The sequence below is a fragment of the Haliotis rubra genome, unplaced genomic scaffold (genome assembly GCF_003918875.1).
Source record: "Haliotis rubra isolate DU_JTF1 unplaced genomic scaffold, ASM391887v1 Scf641, whole genome shotgun sequence".
NCBI classification, from domain to species: Eukaryota; Metazoa; Mollusca; class Gastropoda; order Lepetellida; family Haliotidae; genus Haliotis; species Haliotis rubra.
The window spans coordinates 57,994-72,246 of NW_025767348.1; the positions used below are offsets into that span (position 1 = coordinate 57,994).

At 38.5% G+C, this 14,253-nt stretch overlaps 1 protein-coding gene across 1 annotated transcript; it reads left to right on the forward strand.

The window, feature by feature from the left end:
* The first annotated feature begins 5,449 nt into the window (after positions 1-5,449).
* LOC124256874 lies at positions 5,450-13,811 on the forward strand. The gene is given in 12 exon segments (XM_046690843.1): positions 5,450-5,999; positions 6,094-6,125; positions 6,224-6,335; positions 6,806-6,961; positions 7,173-7,433; positions 7,696-7,793; positions 8,139-8,203; positions 8,205-8,370; positions 11,181-11,301; positions 11,758-11,850; positions 12,436-13,471; positions 13,701-13,811. Coding segments are annotated over 12 exon segments (2,697 nt in total). The 5' UTR covers positions 5,450-5,553.
* The last annotated feature ends 442 nt before the right edge of the window (positions 13,812-14,253 follow it).

Here is a 14,253-nt window from a genome sequence, read left to right on the forward strand (position 1 = left end):
TAAATAGCTGATGTTTTACTCAATCGCGTTTTTTCCTTTCTCTCGGCGCGCCATGTTTATGTGTGATTCTTACGGGTTCTGGCGTTTAAGCGAAGACCAAAAGTATTGCTTGATGGATAGTATTATAAGTGCTAATCTCATTAAGACAATAACAATAAATATAAAGATCTCAACTGATATAGATGTGTGTTGTTTCGTTTTTATAATCTTATTTTCGAATACTGAACTATGCCTTATCTGTGTGCGTCAACAAAGAAGCGAACAGTCTGTAGTTTACAATTGGGAGAATTGGGACTTCGTAAATAAAGTGTTCTCGGATTAATATTGTTTAAAGGCAATCAAACAAAATTGGAAGCATATAATGAGTAGAATGGTTCTTCTATCCGTCATCTGGGAGTTTCACGTTTGTTAAATTTATGTTATAATATTTAAATATCACGTTTTCCATGTTATTTGATGACTGATACATCATATTTCACATGCAATATTCTAAATGATATGTGTTTCAAAATCTGTTTCTAAAGTTGTGTAAGTCTAATGGTAGACATGTGGAGTCCTTTACTAAATCAGATGCTTATATATATATGGCCCACACACAACAAACTCCAACGTACACAGAACTTTAACATAAAGAATAATGTGTAAACATTTTAAGGTCACTTCATTCACTACAACACAACGACAGTTTTGTTTGTTTAACGCCGTATTCAGCAATATTCCAACTATATGACGGCAGCCTGCAAATAATCGAGACTGGATCAGACAATCCAGTGACTGAGTGAGTGAGTTAATATTTAACGTCACACCGGCAATATCGTGACGAAAACAATTCATACAATAAACCATGAAAATATTTTGAAGAGTAAAACCTGTCAACGATGGACAGTAGAAACACTAGAGTATCTCAGATATGAATATAAAACTAGCATGTAAATCTAAAACATTTTAAACATTTTAACTAAAGAAGACAATACAATATAAAACGTGGGCTACAGATCGCCAACAACTGAAGGTATGTCACCACACTAGGGACCATGGGGACTTACAGTGCCTTTACTACCTGCACGGACCCTATGCTGGATTTGCACCATCCCTTCAGCCGCTGGCGATGATGAAAGATTTTGCCGAACTTCAAAATAACATAAAAAGTATGATCAAAAAGTATGGTTGAGCGAAATTGACTTTGAAAGTTTTGGGGACTTAAGTACCCTCTCAGGAGGACAATAATTTTACGATGCTTTAACCCCCTTCGAGGATACTGCCACTAACAATCGCCGTTGATAATTTATACTACCATTATAAAAATAACATTTATCTATTAACAAAACAAATTGTTCACTATAATTATTTATCCAATAATTCTATTTTATTTTACAAAATTAAAAAATGCAATTATTAAATGATAATTTACATTATTAAAAAGGTCCTTAATTGTTTTGACACTAAAATATTTATCCCTTGTGATGGAAAAAACAATGGTTCTAAGCCAGATCTTCACGGGTACAGACAGTCCCGTTAGTCGCCTAGTCGCCTATTAATAATCATGCATATGTGCTGCTGAGGTTCTAAGCCAGATCTTCACGGGTACAGACAGTCCCGTTAGTCGCCTTTTACACCAAGCATATGTTGCTGAGGTTCTAAGCCAGATCTTCACGGGTACAGACAGTCTCAGGGTCGGTTTGTTTTGGTGACGTGTATTCCTATTTTCCAGGATCCCTCTCAGTACTAGAGATATGTGTGTTGATTTTTTTATTTCACGTACATCGTTCAACACAGCTGTAGATTCTGCAAATTAAAACTTGGGTACCCGATCTTATCGACAAGACGCTCACAGAATATATACACATATTACACACTTTAATGCGATCTCACTCCACAAGGAATTTGTGATTTGGCTTTACAAAAGACTTCCAGTTTAGTTAATACCCATCTGAACGTATACCAGTATCAAACTTCCATGCTCACTGAACGAACGATCAACAAAATGAAATGAATCTGTATGTGGGAAGTAAATACAGCAACCTGTTAGTCACGTCCTTAAGTTACCACCATATATGTATCTTAGCAATAGATGGGTAAGCTACCATGGGTCATTACGTGGAGTCGTAGACTTTGCAAAGTGTGGTCCAAATAGGCAAATACACAAGATGCCAAAAGGTACACCTTTAACTTGACAACGTGTGTGTGTGTGTGTGTGTGTGTGTGTGTGTGTGTGTGTTTGTATCCCTGTATTTCCAGCCTAAGGTCACCGCCAATGTACATCAGTCAGTCTGGTCATCTAGTCTTGTGACATCGGTGTGTGAGTTGTGATTTACGCCGCTTTTAGCAATATTCTAGCAATATCACGGCGGGGACGCCAGAAATGGGCCTTGTGACATCGGTATCATGTACAAATAGCCCATGGCACGTCGTCGTGGGTAGTGTTGGGGTAGACAACCACGGATCAATTGCTCTTAAACCAGGCGGTATTGCAGTGTTCCAAGTGTCTTAAAATATCGCCACATACAGTTTTCGGGTACTTTGGAACCGCTTGACAACATATGCGTATATTTGTTTTGTCTCTGAGGTCGAAATGGATCCCTCCTTTCTAAAGTAAGGCCTGAATATGGACATCGTCACATTTGGTTTGGTTGTCTTCCTGTAATCCCTGATCTCTTTTGTGACACGTTCAAATGTATAACGGTCGATTTCAAAAAAGGTCAAAATTTCAAGGCATCAAAACAGGAAATCCTTGTTTGTCAGAATGATTATTTTATTGCTTTCAATACAGTAGAAATATACTCTAGAGAGCAAAACAGAAATATGCAAGCTTAATGACATCAGCAAATACCAAAAAAATAAACATTTATGTACTTATGGAGCAAGATAGTTCCTTCCTGTTACCAATAATATCATCGCAAGAAAAAAACCTCAATTTATATATTTTGTAATTTATTTCACTCTCATTGTGTTATTCAGCACTAGTTCTTTTCGTTTAGCAAACAAATATTTTGCATCAAGGACTTTCAATATTATTTTGTGTTGATCAATACCTACTCAGTTTATCAGTCTCTATTTGTATTACTTTTGATTTTACTTACTTTTTCTGAAGAAAACAAACTTTGGATAAAATTATCCTTAACATGTTTAGTGCTTCTTGGTGAATGATGTTAATGAAACACAATATTGATTTTACCAGTTGTTAATTTACTTTACACTACTTAATGAAGTGTAACAGGATGGAATGAATGGTAACAGGAAGGATCGAAAAAGTAACAGTATAGAAGTGGAGCTTGTCTTGGCCATCTTGGAAACATTTAGGGTAGACATTAGTGGCACACGGATAGCTATTGTGCCCACCATGCCACAAGGGCAGACAGTTTCCTGGGAACTGATCTTCCTCTTTGGACGTCTCATCACGACACTGTCCCTGACCCCACCCTCTTAACTAAACCCACGTATGGTGCAGGTTGAGAAGAGAAATGGTGGTGTAATGTATAGGGTAATCGATAATAATTACCCTATATAAATATCTTTACTATTTATGACGTATTTTGCGTATACTAATTCCCGGGGTATCAGTTACACTGTCCATTTAGTGTTGTTCCGTGCCAGTGCCTTGCAACATATAGTTTGCCGTGATCTTAAGATTACGAGAGCTCATACCGTTGGAATTAGTATGTAAAACAGATCCAAGCCTTCTCTTAACCTCGTTCCATCAGTCTACCTGATGTGGCGTAATTTATGTAGCGACTTTGGTGTTGACTTGTAACTATATATAATTGTACTGTACCTTATAACTTGTAGAGTAACGCTTTAGGTGGCGTGATTGCATATTGTCTTTACTGTTAGAAGTTTGCTATTGTATATAATAAATTTTACTGTTGGTAACTTTTATGACTTGTGAAATTATTTACTAGTTAAAACTGTTGTGTTGCCGTGGCTGGAAGAGAGTGATCCACATACCCACATTGTCGTAGTACATACCTCTTCAGCCACCCTGTTAGAAGTTTGCTATTGTATGTAATAAATTTTGCTGTTGGTAACTTTTATGACTTGTGAAATTATTTACTAGTTAAAACTGTTGTGTTGCCGTGGCTGGAAGAGAGTGATCCACATACCCACATTGTCGTAGTACATACCTCTCCAGCCACCCCGTCGACTATCTGTGGATCTCTCTGGAACTATCTGTGGATCTCTCTGGATTTCCGCTGAACTGGGTGGACCTGGGTGTGTATAATTCTTGGGAATGGTAAGTAGGTAAGTTTTCGTGATAATATGCTATATGAATTCCACATTATGCCAGTATTATTATCTGTATGAATGTACTGTATATATCATAATTACCATACCGTTGTATATGTATATCCTCTTCTCAAATACTTTACATCTTATGTCAGTAAATCGAGACGATTTAAAAATAAAAGAGGGGATATTGTAATGTATAGGGTAATCGATAATAATTACCCTATATAAATACCTCTACTATTTATGACGTATTTTGCGTATACTATTCCCGGGGTATCAGTTACACTGTCCATGTAGTGTTGTTCCGTGCCAGTGCACTGCAACATATAGTTTACCGTGATCTTAAGATTACGAGAGCTCATACCGTTGGAATTAGTATGTAAAACAGATCTAAGCCGTCTCTTCACCTCGTTCCATCAGTCTACCTGATGTGGCGTAATTTATGTAGCGACTTTGGTGTTGACTTGTGCTGCCTCAGGTAAGCTACGTCTCGACATGGGCGCCGCCATGTTGTGACGTCAAGAGAGGTGTTTTAGAAGGTTTCGTATCTAGGATTTTACGTCACAATAGAAATAACGGAGACGAGGGATTCTTCGCGTAACGGTTGAAAGAGATAGACGAATCACTGAGAGTTGGATGATTGCATCGCCATCGCAGGGAAGAAAACCATGAATAACCTGTATGTTTACACCCGGCTTGCCGGAGGCACTCTACTCAATGAAGCGCATGTAAATTCTTTCTACTATTGTAACTATATATAATTGTACCGTACCTTATAACTTGTAGAGTAACGCTTTGGGCGGCGTGATTGTTAGAAGTTTACTATTGTATATAATACATTTTAATGTTGGTAACTTTTATGACTTGTGAAATTATTTACTAGTTAAGACTGTTGTGTTGCCGTGGCTGGAAGAGAGTGATCCACATACCCACATTGTCGTAGTACACACAGGGGCTTGTAACGCTAAAAACTGCCATCAAGGCATATACTATCACTTACGGGGTCTTAGTACTATATAAAAGGAAAGGGATGTAACGAGGTCAACACACCAAGTTCGTGTCAGGGCGAATTCAACAATGATCACTGCATACAACCCTATTAAACTATACACGCATTAAAAGCCAATAGATTTACCTACAAAATGAGACACAGATCACAAAAATCGAAGCAGTACTTTGGGTGCTAGCGCCTTCGGAACGTCGAAAAATCATGATTTTTCGATTCCGAGCCAAAATCCCTGCTCAGAATTTGTACCGCAAACTTACCGAATTTATTTTTTATTGCATCGTGTACGCTCACACCGCGCACCAAAACACGCTGATTCGATGGCACCTGTCTCCGTGCTGATCGCCAGTTGTTCCGAGACTCATAAACTTTACAGTCATAATCGGTTTACCTATGTTTATACATCGCGATCGGGCTTGAGCCATACCCTTTCGCCATTGACGACCTTGGCCTTCGCCTACCCCGCACCGAACATAGCCTCCCATCTGATTGGCCAAACAAGGGAGGTAACTGAAGAGCGTAAACAAGCATGGTCAGACGACAATGTCAACATGACACTGACTGACAAGCAGAAAGCAGCCCTCGAAGTCGCTTTATCGCGACATAATTTGGCGATACTTGGTCAAGCGGGTGTCGGAAAGACATTTCTTCTCAACCACATCAAGGATGAACTGAAACGAAACGGTCTGCAAGTCGTCGTGACGTGCACAACCGGAGTTGCTTGTGCCAATTATTCCGTAAGTGCTAGCACATTTGATCCATTCTAGTGCCATATATTTATAACTTTGTCTGGCAGTAAAATGTTTAGTTATAGCAAGATCTATACTTTTGAACAATTGTCGAGTGTGCAGGGCCCCAAGTGCTGTCTTATTTGAGACAAATATGTTGTCATGTACACATTTCAATGAATACAAATCATGTAGTTAAAGGAAGCCATACACCTTTTCTTGCAGAATGCTATAACCATTCATCGTTTTTGTGGTATTAAAGACGGCCGCTATTCAATTCAAGAATTGCAGCAAGTTCTTGACCGAGAAGAGAGGACCCGAGACAGGCTATGCCACACAGATGTTTTAATAATTGATGAGATATCCATGTTAAGGTATGAATTATGACTTTGCATAAACTTATAAATACAATCATTTTGTTCCTCAAATGCATTACATTTACCCCCAAAGTTTATTTTCATGGAAAAAATGCACTTCATGTGCTTGCTTAATTAAAATTAAATTACATAATTATCAATATGATCATAGCAGTTCACACATTTACACACATTGTCATGTATTAATGTAATTACTTAAGGTATGAATTTTTACTTTGCATGCTCATGATGCTTGTTTACTCACACCTTTTTCTGTGACTGACTTTAATGAAACTTATAAATACAACCCTTTTGTCCCTCAAATTCAATACTTTTACCCCAAAATCTATTTTCATGGGGAAAAGACATAAAAAGGCACTTCACTTGCTTGTACAATTGAAGTTATTTATCAATACGATCACAGTGTTGTAAAGCAGGTCCCACAGGTTAATGTATTTTCCTTACCAGGTATTATTTTGGTGTTTCAGCTACAAGATGCTGTGTGAAGTAGAAGCAGTTTGCCGAATGGCTAGGAAGAGCCAACAGATGTTTGGGGGACTGCAGGTGATTGTATGCGGGGATTTCTTCCAGCTCCAACCTGTGCCAAATACACTGTATGGTGACAGAGGCGACTTTGCATTCAGGTATTTAAGAGTAATCATCATGTTCATGCTGGTTGCAGTGAGGCATAATGAGTAATATTCACAAAACTGGGTTTATTAACCTACCTATGCAGGCAAGATTACTTGTACTGTGATAACAGCTAGCCAAGGCATATGTTTGTAAGTTTCACAAATTCTTTTTAGCACATGTGGTTACATTTACACTTTAAAATGCCATTTTTACCTTTTGCAGTGGACCTTTATGGAACAATGCTTTTCCACATCATATCATTCTTGATAAAGTTGTCAGACAGAGTGAAATCCAGCTGATAACTGCTGTGAGGGAAACAAGTCGTGGGATAGTTTCACAGGACACTGTTGACTTTCTAGAAAGTCTGTCTCAGCCACTGGAAGGTCCAGAGCATGTTGTGAGAGTCTTTTCCACCAACCAGCAAGTAGATATGCACAATCAGAGGACACTAATGGACCTACAAGGTAAGGTTCCAAAGAACTAGGCATGTTCCATTTTGATTATAATTGATTGTGGAAGACAGTTCCAAAGATGGGGAGCTGCGATGGAGAACGCTCTATCACCTATTCTTGTTTCGCTGAGTGGAGTGGAGAGAGTGAAGAGGTCACTGGAATGAGGAGATTGACTGGGTTTGTGGAGAAATACAAGGTCATTGAGATAAGATCAGGAATTATAGCTGCAGTTATCATGGTTATGGGCGAGGAGGATAATGTTGAATCTGATGCGTTGTATGATGGAAAACCAGTGGAGAGATTGGAGAACTGGGCAGATATGGTCAGAGTTTCGTTCTTGATACTGGTGGTGCTGCATTTCGAATTCACTGTAGTTTTGACTCGAGTGAGCGTGAGATGTTGAAACAGAGCGTTGAAGTAGTCAAGACGTGAAGTGACGAGAGTTTGCATCATGAGTTTAGTTGTAGTGTCTAGTAGATGTCAGACCTTGCTTATGTTACGAATTTCAAAGTAACAGGCATTTCAGAGTTGGTTAACATGCTGTTCCATGGACATGTTGCTCACGAATGGTACCCCTAGGTTCCTGGCACTGGCTGACCACAGTCACTGATTCTGACACAGATGGTTAAAGTTTTTGAAGCTGCTTGTTTCATCTGATGAGAGTTAAAAATCCAAAATACATGTACAATCTGTTGTTATGTTTGCATTTTAACCCTTTGTAAATTTCTTTCTTCAGGAGAACTGAAAATATTCTACAGCGAAGACTGGGGTGAGAAAAAACACTTGGATAGGATTGTGGTAGCCAAAGTGTCTGTGGCTGAAAGTAGGATGCCAGGTTATGCTGCTGAGGAACCTGTCAGACAATCTTGTCAATGGAAGCATTGGTGTTGTCACTGAAATCTCTCAGGATTGCATTTATGTTGATTTTCCAAGGAGCTCATCTAAGATAGAGAAATATACATTTGGAGGTAAGAATATGATAATATTCCATGCTACTAGGTCTCATGTCAGGCTTGTTCCATCTGTGGCTTTGCTTGATAATAAGGAATCCACTGTACATGTGTCAAGTCAGTTTGCCTTCTTTAAAAGTTGTTGTCATTGGTAAACTTAATGCGTGATTAGTTAAATCTGATAGTGGGTTTATTTTCTGCAGTTTCTGTTGTTTGCTTTGTCGCAATGGGCCTTTGACTCCAGAAGAGAACGAATCTGCTGATGTTCTCTTATGATGACAATTACTTTTTTGGAGATAAGTTCTTGTCCCAGAATGATACTGTTGTTAGTTTTCTGATAGGTGGCATAATTTGGGTTGGTGGCATTTCCATTATGCAAACCTCTCTGTTGACAGAAATGATTCTCAATGGGATCACTGTTGATGCATGATGGCTTCACCCCGCTCCCATGATGCTCAAGAAGATACTCTTTCACCATACTGTCAAAGCCAAGAATACAGGCTGTCAGGTCTTCTCTGCATTGGGGTGACATCAGTGCCTTCCTCTTTTCTGCTGGTGTGCCTGTCAGATGATCTTCCCAGTGTTTGAACCACTGGAACACTTGTCTGTTTTCATAGAGCCTCTTGTCTCCGGTATGAGTTATTGTCCGGTGGTCTCTGAAATTGGCGACCAAAATGCTTGTTTGAGTTAATAACTCAATGGCTCCATTCAGCATTTCTCCTCTTGAGCCTAAGGAAGCTTTGTAGTGGAGGAAGAGTTCTAACATATCCTTGTCAAGAACTTCTTCTGCAAGATGATTGCGCATCTTCTGCGATTGATCAGGGTATATGTGATCTGCGGTCATCTTCCTGTGAAACTGCAGTATGTTGCACTTGTCCCATTTGTATGCATCCACCCAAAACTGCCAAAAGATTTGGAAACCAGATGGCAATTCTAAGCAGCGACCTTACCGCTTTTTGCACTTTTCAGAATGCTGTTCGGATTTTCTTGAGACAGTGAGAAATGTCCATAATAAAATGTAACTTCCTAAGAGGATTGGATTCTGACCTTGCCGTGAGTGACAGTCGGTCGATGTCAACATTCATTCTCATAAAGGCACGGTTTGCACCGGCTCCATCCATGCTTACAAAGAGCACTCTAAAATTCCATGTGGCGAGGTTGTCAATGGCTTCATGAACCATGCAGTGAATGTCCGAGGCACTGGCTGTCTTCACCGGAAAGTGAGCAAATGGGAATCGAAAACCGCTCATTCCCAAGAAAAGCATCTGAAATACATGGGTTGCCAACTGCTGCTTCTTTGTTCCACTCTGGATTGTTTTCATGTGTTCGGACTCTGGAAGATTTTCAACAAAGCCAACAAACTCTATGCCTGAGGCACTTCTTACCATATGAATGTCTGACTGTATTGACATCTCATCAATCAGAATCCCTCCAGTTCTTCCAGACTCATGCAGCTTCAACCTCTCTGCTTCATTGTGCATCCAGAGAAACACTTCATCGCAAAACCCTGACCGTTGTTCGACTGAGTTTTTATACAGAACAAGGAGTGATTCTGATGGCAGTAATAGCAGTCCACTACTCCTTAAGTCACTGTAGCTGCATGGGCTCCGTGTCCATAAGGTCAAGCAGGTTTGCAGAACAGATTTGGGCCAACGGTTATTGCGAGGATCTTTGTTGGATGAATTATGAATCTGACTGCAGAAAACGTCAAGCATGTTGTCAGATGCATTAGGAATTAAATTCCTTAAGAGTTCTCTACTTCCAGCAACTTTAGACTCTTCACCCTTGTTCATTTGATTCTCATGCTTTTGCTGCCTGAATGATATGTGCCTACACACACGACAACAGTTGGTTGTTCCGATGAATGTGACAACATAGTTACATGAGGGTGACCTCAGACACTTCATGCTAAACTTTATATCTCCATGTTTTGACCAATTCACATTTATTTGGTTTCCTGTACAATGTCTTTTGTCCTTGATGACACCTAAACAAAGGGGAATCTTCTCCACAATTTGACACACTGTCATCACATTGAGCGGGGTGCATTGAAATGTTGTGTCAATGTATAGGCATTGTAGTTCCTTCTTTGCGATCTTAGAGCCAGACACTATCAGATGCCAGTCATTTTCATTGAAGACAAGTTCTTTCTGAACAACATTTCCATTGGCACGTAAACCAGTGTCAAGTCCTAAATGCACACTATCATTATTCACCTCGATGATTCTGTATTGGGAGGTATGTTTTGATGATGACATCTGTATCAAAATCACATTTCTCAAGTGAAGGATAAGGCCTTAAATGTATTCCATGATAAATACTGATCTGTAGTCCTTTATCTCTTGGTCGGTGAAGTTTGACAACTGGGAAAATTGATTTCAGTAGTCTTGAAAAATATTTGGCTTAACAGGGTGTGTGTCCTATTTCTTGTATTTCCAACCTGTACTGTTCATGCAGATGATCAACTGCAATTTCACCATCAGGTTGAAATTCTAGTCTCCCCAAAAGCCTGTTAAATGCAATACAGTACATTTAATAACCTAACTTGTTTGTATCATGAAGAACACAATTCTTTGATTTATCAATGGATTTGTTTCTTCAAACTGTTCAAACAGTGAATCAACATGCCTTATTGCATTTCATATTTCAAAAAATCTGGTTATATATATCCAGTATCAATGAGCATAGACGATGACAAGGATTATTTGATATTGTTGTATTTAATAGAGAATACATGTGTTTTGTATTCTGTTTGTCCGGTCAAATAATAATATCAACAACATTCAGTCCTTGCAGCATGAACTATATATCATATATAATATATTAACTTTGTATGATTTCAGTTTATGACCCAAGGCTCAAGTCAGATGTTGCCAGAAGATTACAGTTTCCACTAAAACTGTGCTATGCCCTCACAGTGCACAAATGTCAAGGAATGACAATTGACAGGTCAGTCGCCACTTTTACAATCATAAGTAAAAGTCAGTATCAAGATTTACTACTGTTAATGATGTTCTCTTTGTGAGAATGATTTCGCCTTGTTTATAAAGTGACCAGGCCATGGAGAAAGTTTACATTCATTTTGTCGTGTGTTACAAATATTTCTTGATGATAGTAAAATGTCTAATGTCTAATTAAGTATCGCTATAAGTATCAGATTAATTTCGGAATTTGTTTCAAGTTATTTAAGCTACTTCTATGTTATCCTTTTATATATATTAATGTCAAAAACGACCATAGTCCATTCTTTTCTGAAGATTGGTTGAAATCATTTTTAGAAAGTAAATTTGACTTCCATCTTGTTCAGTACTTTATAAACAACAACTATAAACAAATACTATTTTGTCCTTGGTGATAATGTTGTTGGTTTGTTTCCTTTGTTGGTATGTTATCTTTTAATTGCAGATTGGAGATTGACTGTGATAATATGTTTCGACCTGGTCAGCTTGGAGTTGCATTAGGTCGTGCACGAAGGATTGATGGACTTAGGGTCACTAAGTTTGATGTATGTGCTGTTATCCCCAACATGACATCCTTTTGAATTTTATGAAAGGGAATCTGTGCCAATCCTGGACAACAACGCTTGCTGCCAACTTTCATATGAAAGGTGATTTTATTGTTCATGAAATGTTAATGTGTCAAATGTCGTGAGAGAGATGGCATGATTATCTTCTGAACTGTACTTAAAAAAAATCAGGGTCAATTATTTTGAATACTGGATCCATAGTTACATGTGGTATCATTAAAAAAAGGAATGGGTGGTAATACTAGTCACACTATAACATGTGTAGTAATAGTATTTATAAGATGCTTCATTTAAATATCAAAGGTGCCAAAATTACTTCATGTCGCATCCTCGTACTTTAAATGTAAAAGTTCAGGGCAAAAGTGTACTTTATTACACTATACATTGGGGTAGAGTAAACTTATTTTCCTAAGTAAAAACTATTGATGTCATCACACATTTGAAATGAATGATGATTTTTGGTAAAAAGTGGAATAATGATCATTTCCTTAGTTCATAAACTTTTATGAGTGACATTTTACCAAACAAATTCTGCATCGATACCATTAATATTGCAGCACATCTGGAGAGGATTTCATGTCCCCAGTGGCAGATAGAACCATCGATGTGTTCGATATTGCTGATGATTTCAACTTGATAAAAGCCTATGAAGACTGCATTAGCAAAATCCCAGAGGATGACAGTGAGGAAGAACTTGATACAGTTGAGAGCACCTATGAAGTACATGATGCATTGTCAATTCTCAGATCTGTTCGCTCCAAATATGACATCACAGACTTTCAGAAGGAGGTGAATGTTCAAATTAGTTTGGGAGAAAAAAATCCAGAAAGAGTTGCTCACTACTGTTCACTTGTGGAAAATTTCATCTCCAAAGCCTATGCACAAACTGTTGATGTTAATTGCAAAAGTGAAACTATTAACAAGTTCTACAAAATCTGCCATGACTATCTGACAACATCAAAATACAAAGTTGCTGTGGTGAATTTGTTTGGATCCCAGGGTGATGTTGAGTATCACATATGCTACAAAATGTTTCTGAGTTTGAGAGAGCGATTCCTCAAGTATAAGAGTGAAGATGCGAAGCACCTTGCTGAGGAAGATGTCAATCCTAGAAGTTGTGTGGACATTAATGACGCAACAAGAGGCAAAATACGTTATGTAGCTGGATATTGCTTCAGAAAACTTCATCAGAAATGTGCCAGTAATGTTACCAACAACATATTCAAGGCTAAGGCAGGTTCACTGGAGATTGTAAAGAATGAGTATAAGAAAAAACAAATGATAGAAATGGCTTTGAGGAATCAGAGACAGATTGTGTCTGAGACAAGTGACCCAGCCAGTTTAAAAGAAATAAGAAGAAAACAGAATATCAGAGAAGGTCTCATAAATATTAGTGATTCTGGCTTTGAGTTTGCCATGCAAGTCAGTAAGATATGCATACATTTGCAAACAGAAAAAAATCTGCATGAGTATGGTAGAAATTTGCATTGGTTTGTGGTGGAGTCTCTCAAAGGAAAAGCAGAACTGTTTGAGAAGTGGATGAATGTGTTTAAAATGAAGGCACACTCAACAGAGACTGTTACAAGGGTTCCTGTACTAGATTGTCTTAACAGTGTTGTAGATTTTGCCACAGGTGTCACAGAAACCTACAATAACTTTATTGAGATTTTCACCAGAATCATGTCCAAACAATTTGTTAGAGACATCTTGGAGTCTTGGGAAAATAAGAAGAAAGAGGCACACAGGAAAGACATTAAAATTACAAAAGGAAAAGATACAAGGGAGAGTTCACAAACCAAAGAGCCATTGGAAGGATGTGTAGAGAGTCATGGCAGAGGCAGAGGCAGAGGCAGAGGCAGAGGCAGAGGCAGAGGCAGTGGCAGAGGCAGAGGCAGAGGCAGAGGCAGTGGCAGAGGCAAAGGCAAAGCCTTGACATCGGCACTCTCTGTTGAAAACCCATGTGGGATATGTGATGCAGAATGTTATGTTGACTGTGTTGCCTGTGACCTTTGCGAGAGATGGTTTCATGGAAATTGTCTGAAAGTGCATGACCTAGATTGTTTACCGGATGAGTGGTTCTGTCCCCAATGTAGTGAATAATTATACTGCAAACAGCAGAGGTATTGATCCTAAAACGAAATAAAATACAGGTATAAGCATCTTTAGTAGCTGAATGTAATAAGCGGTTACTATCTTAGTGCTCAATTTAAGGAAATGGTGCACATTGTGCATATTCACATGTAGACAATATTACAGCAGACAACCATGATGCACTCATGACAGTACGTCTCAACTGTACACTAGTGTTGATATGGTTAAAATCTCATAATTGATGATTGGTTCCGTACAACTGATCAATCATTGAAAATAATTGG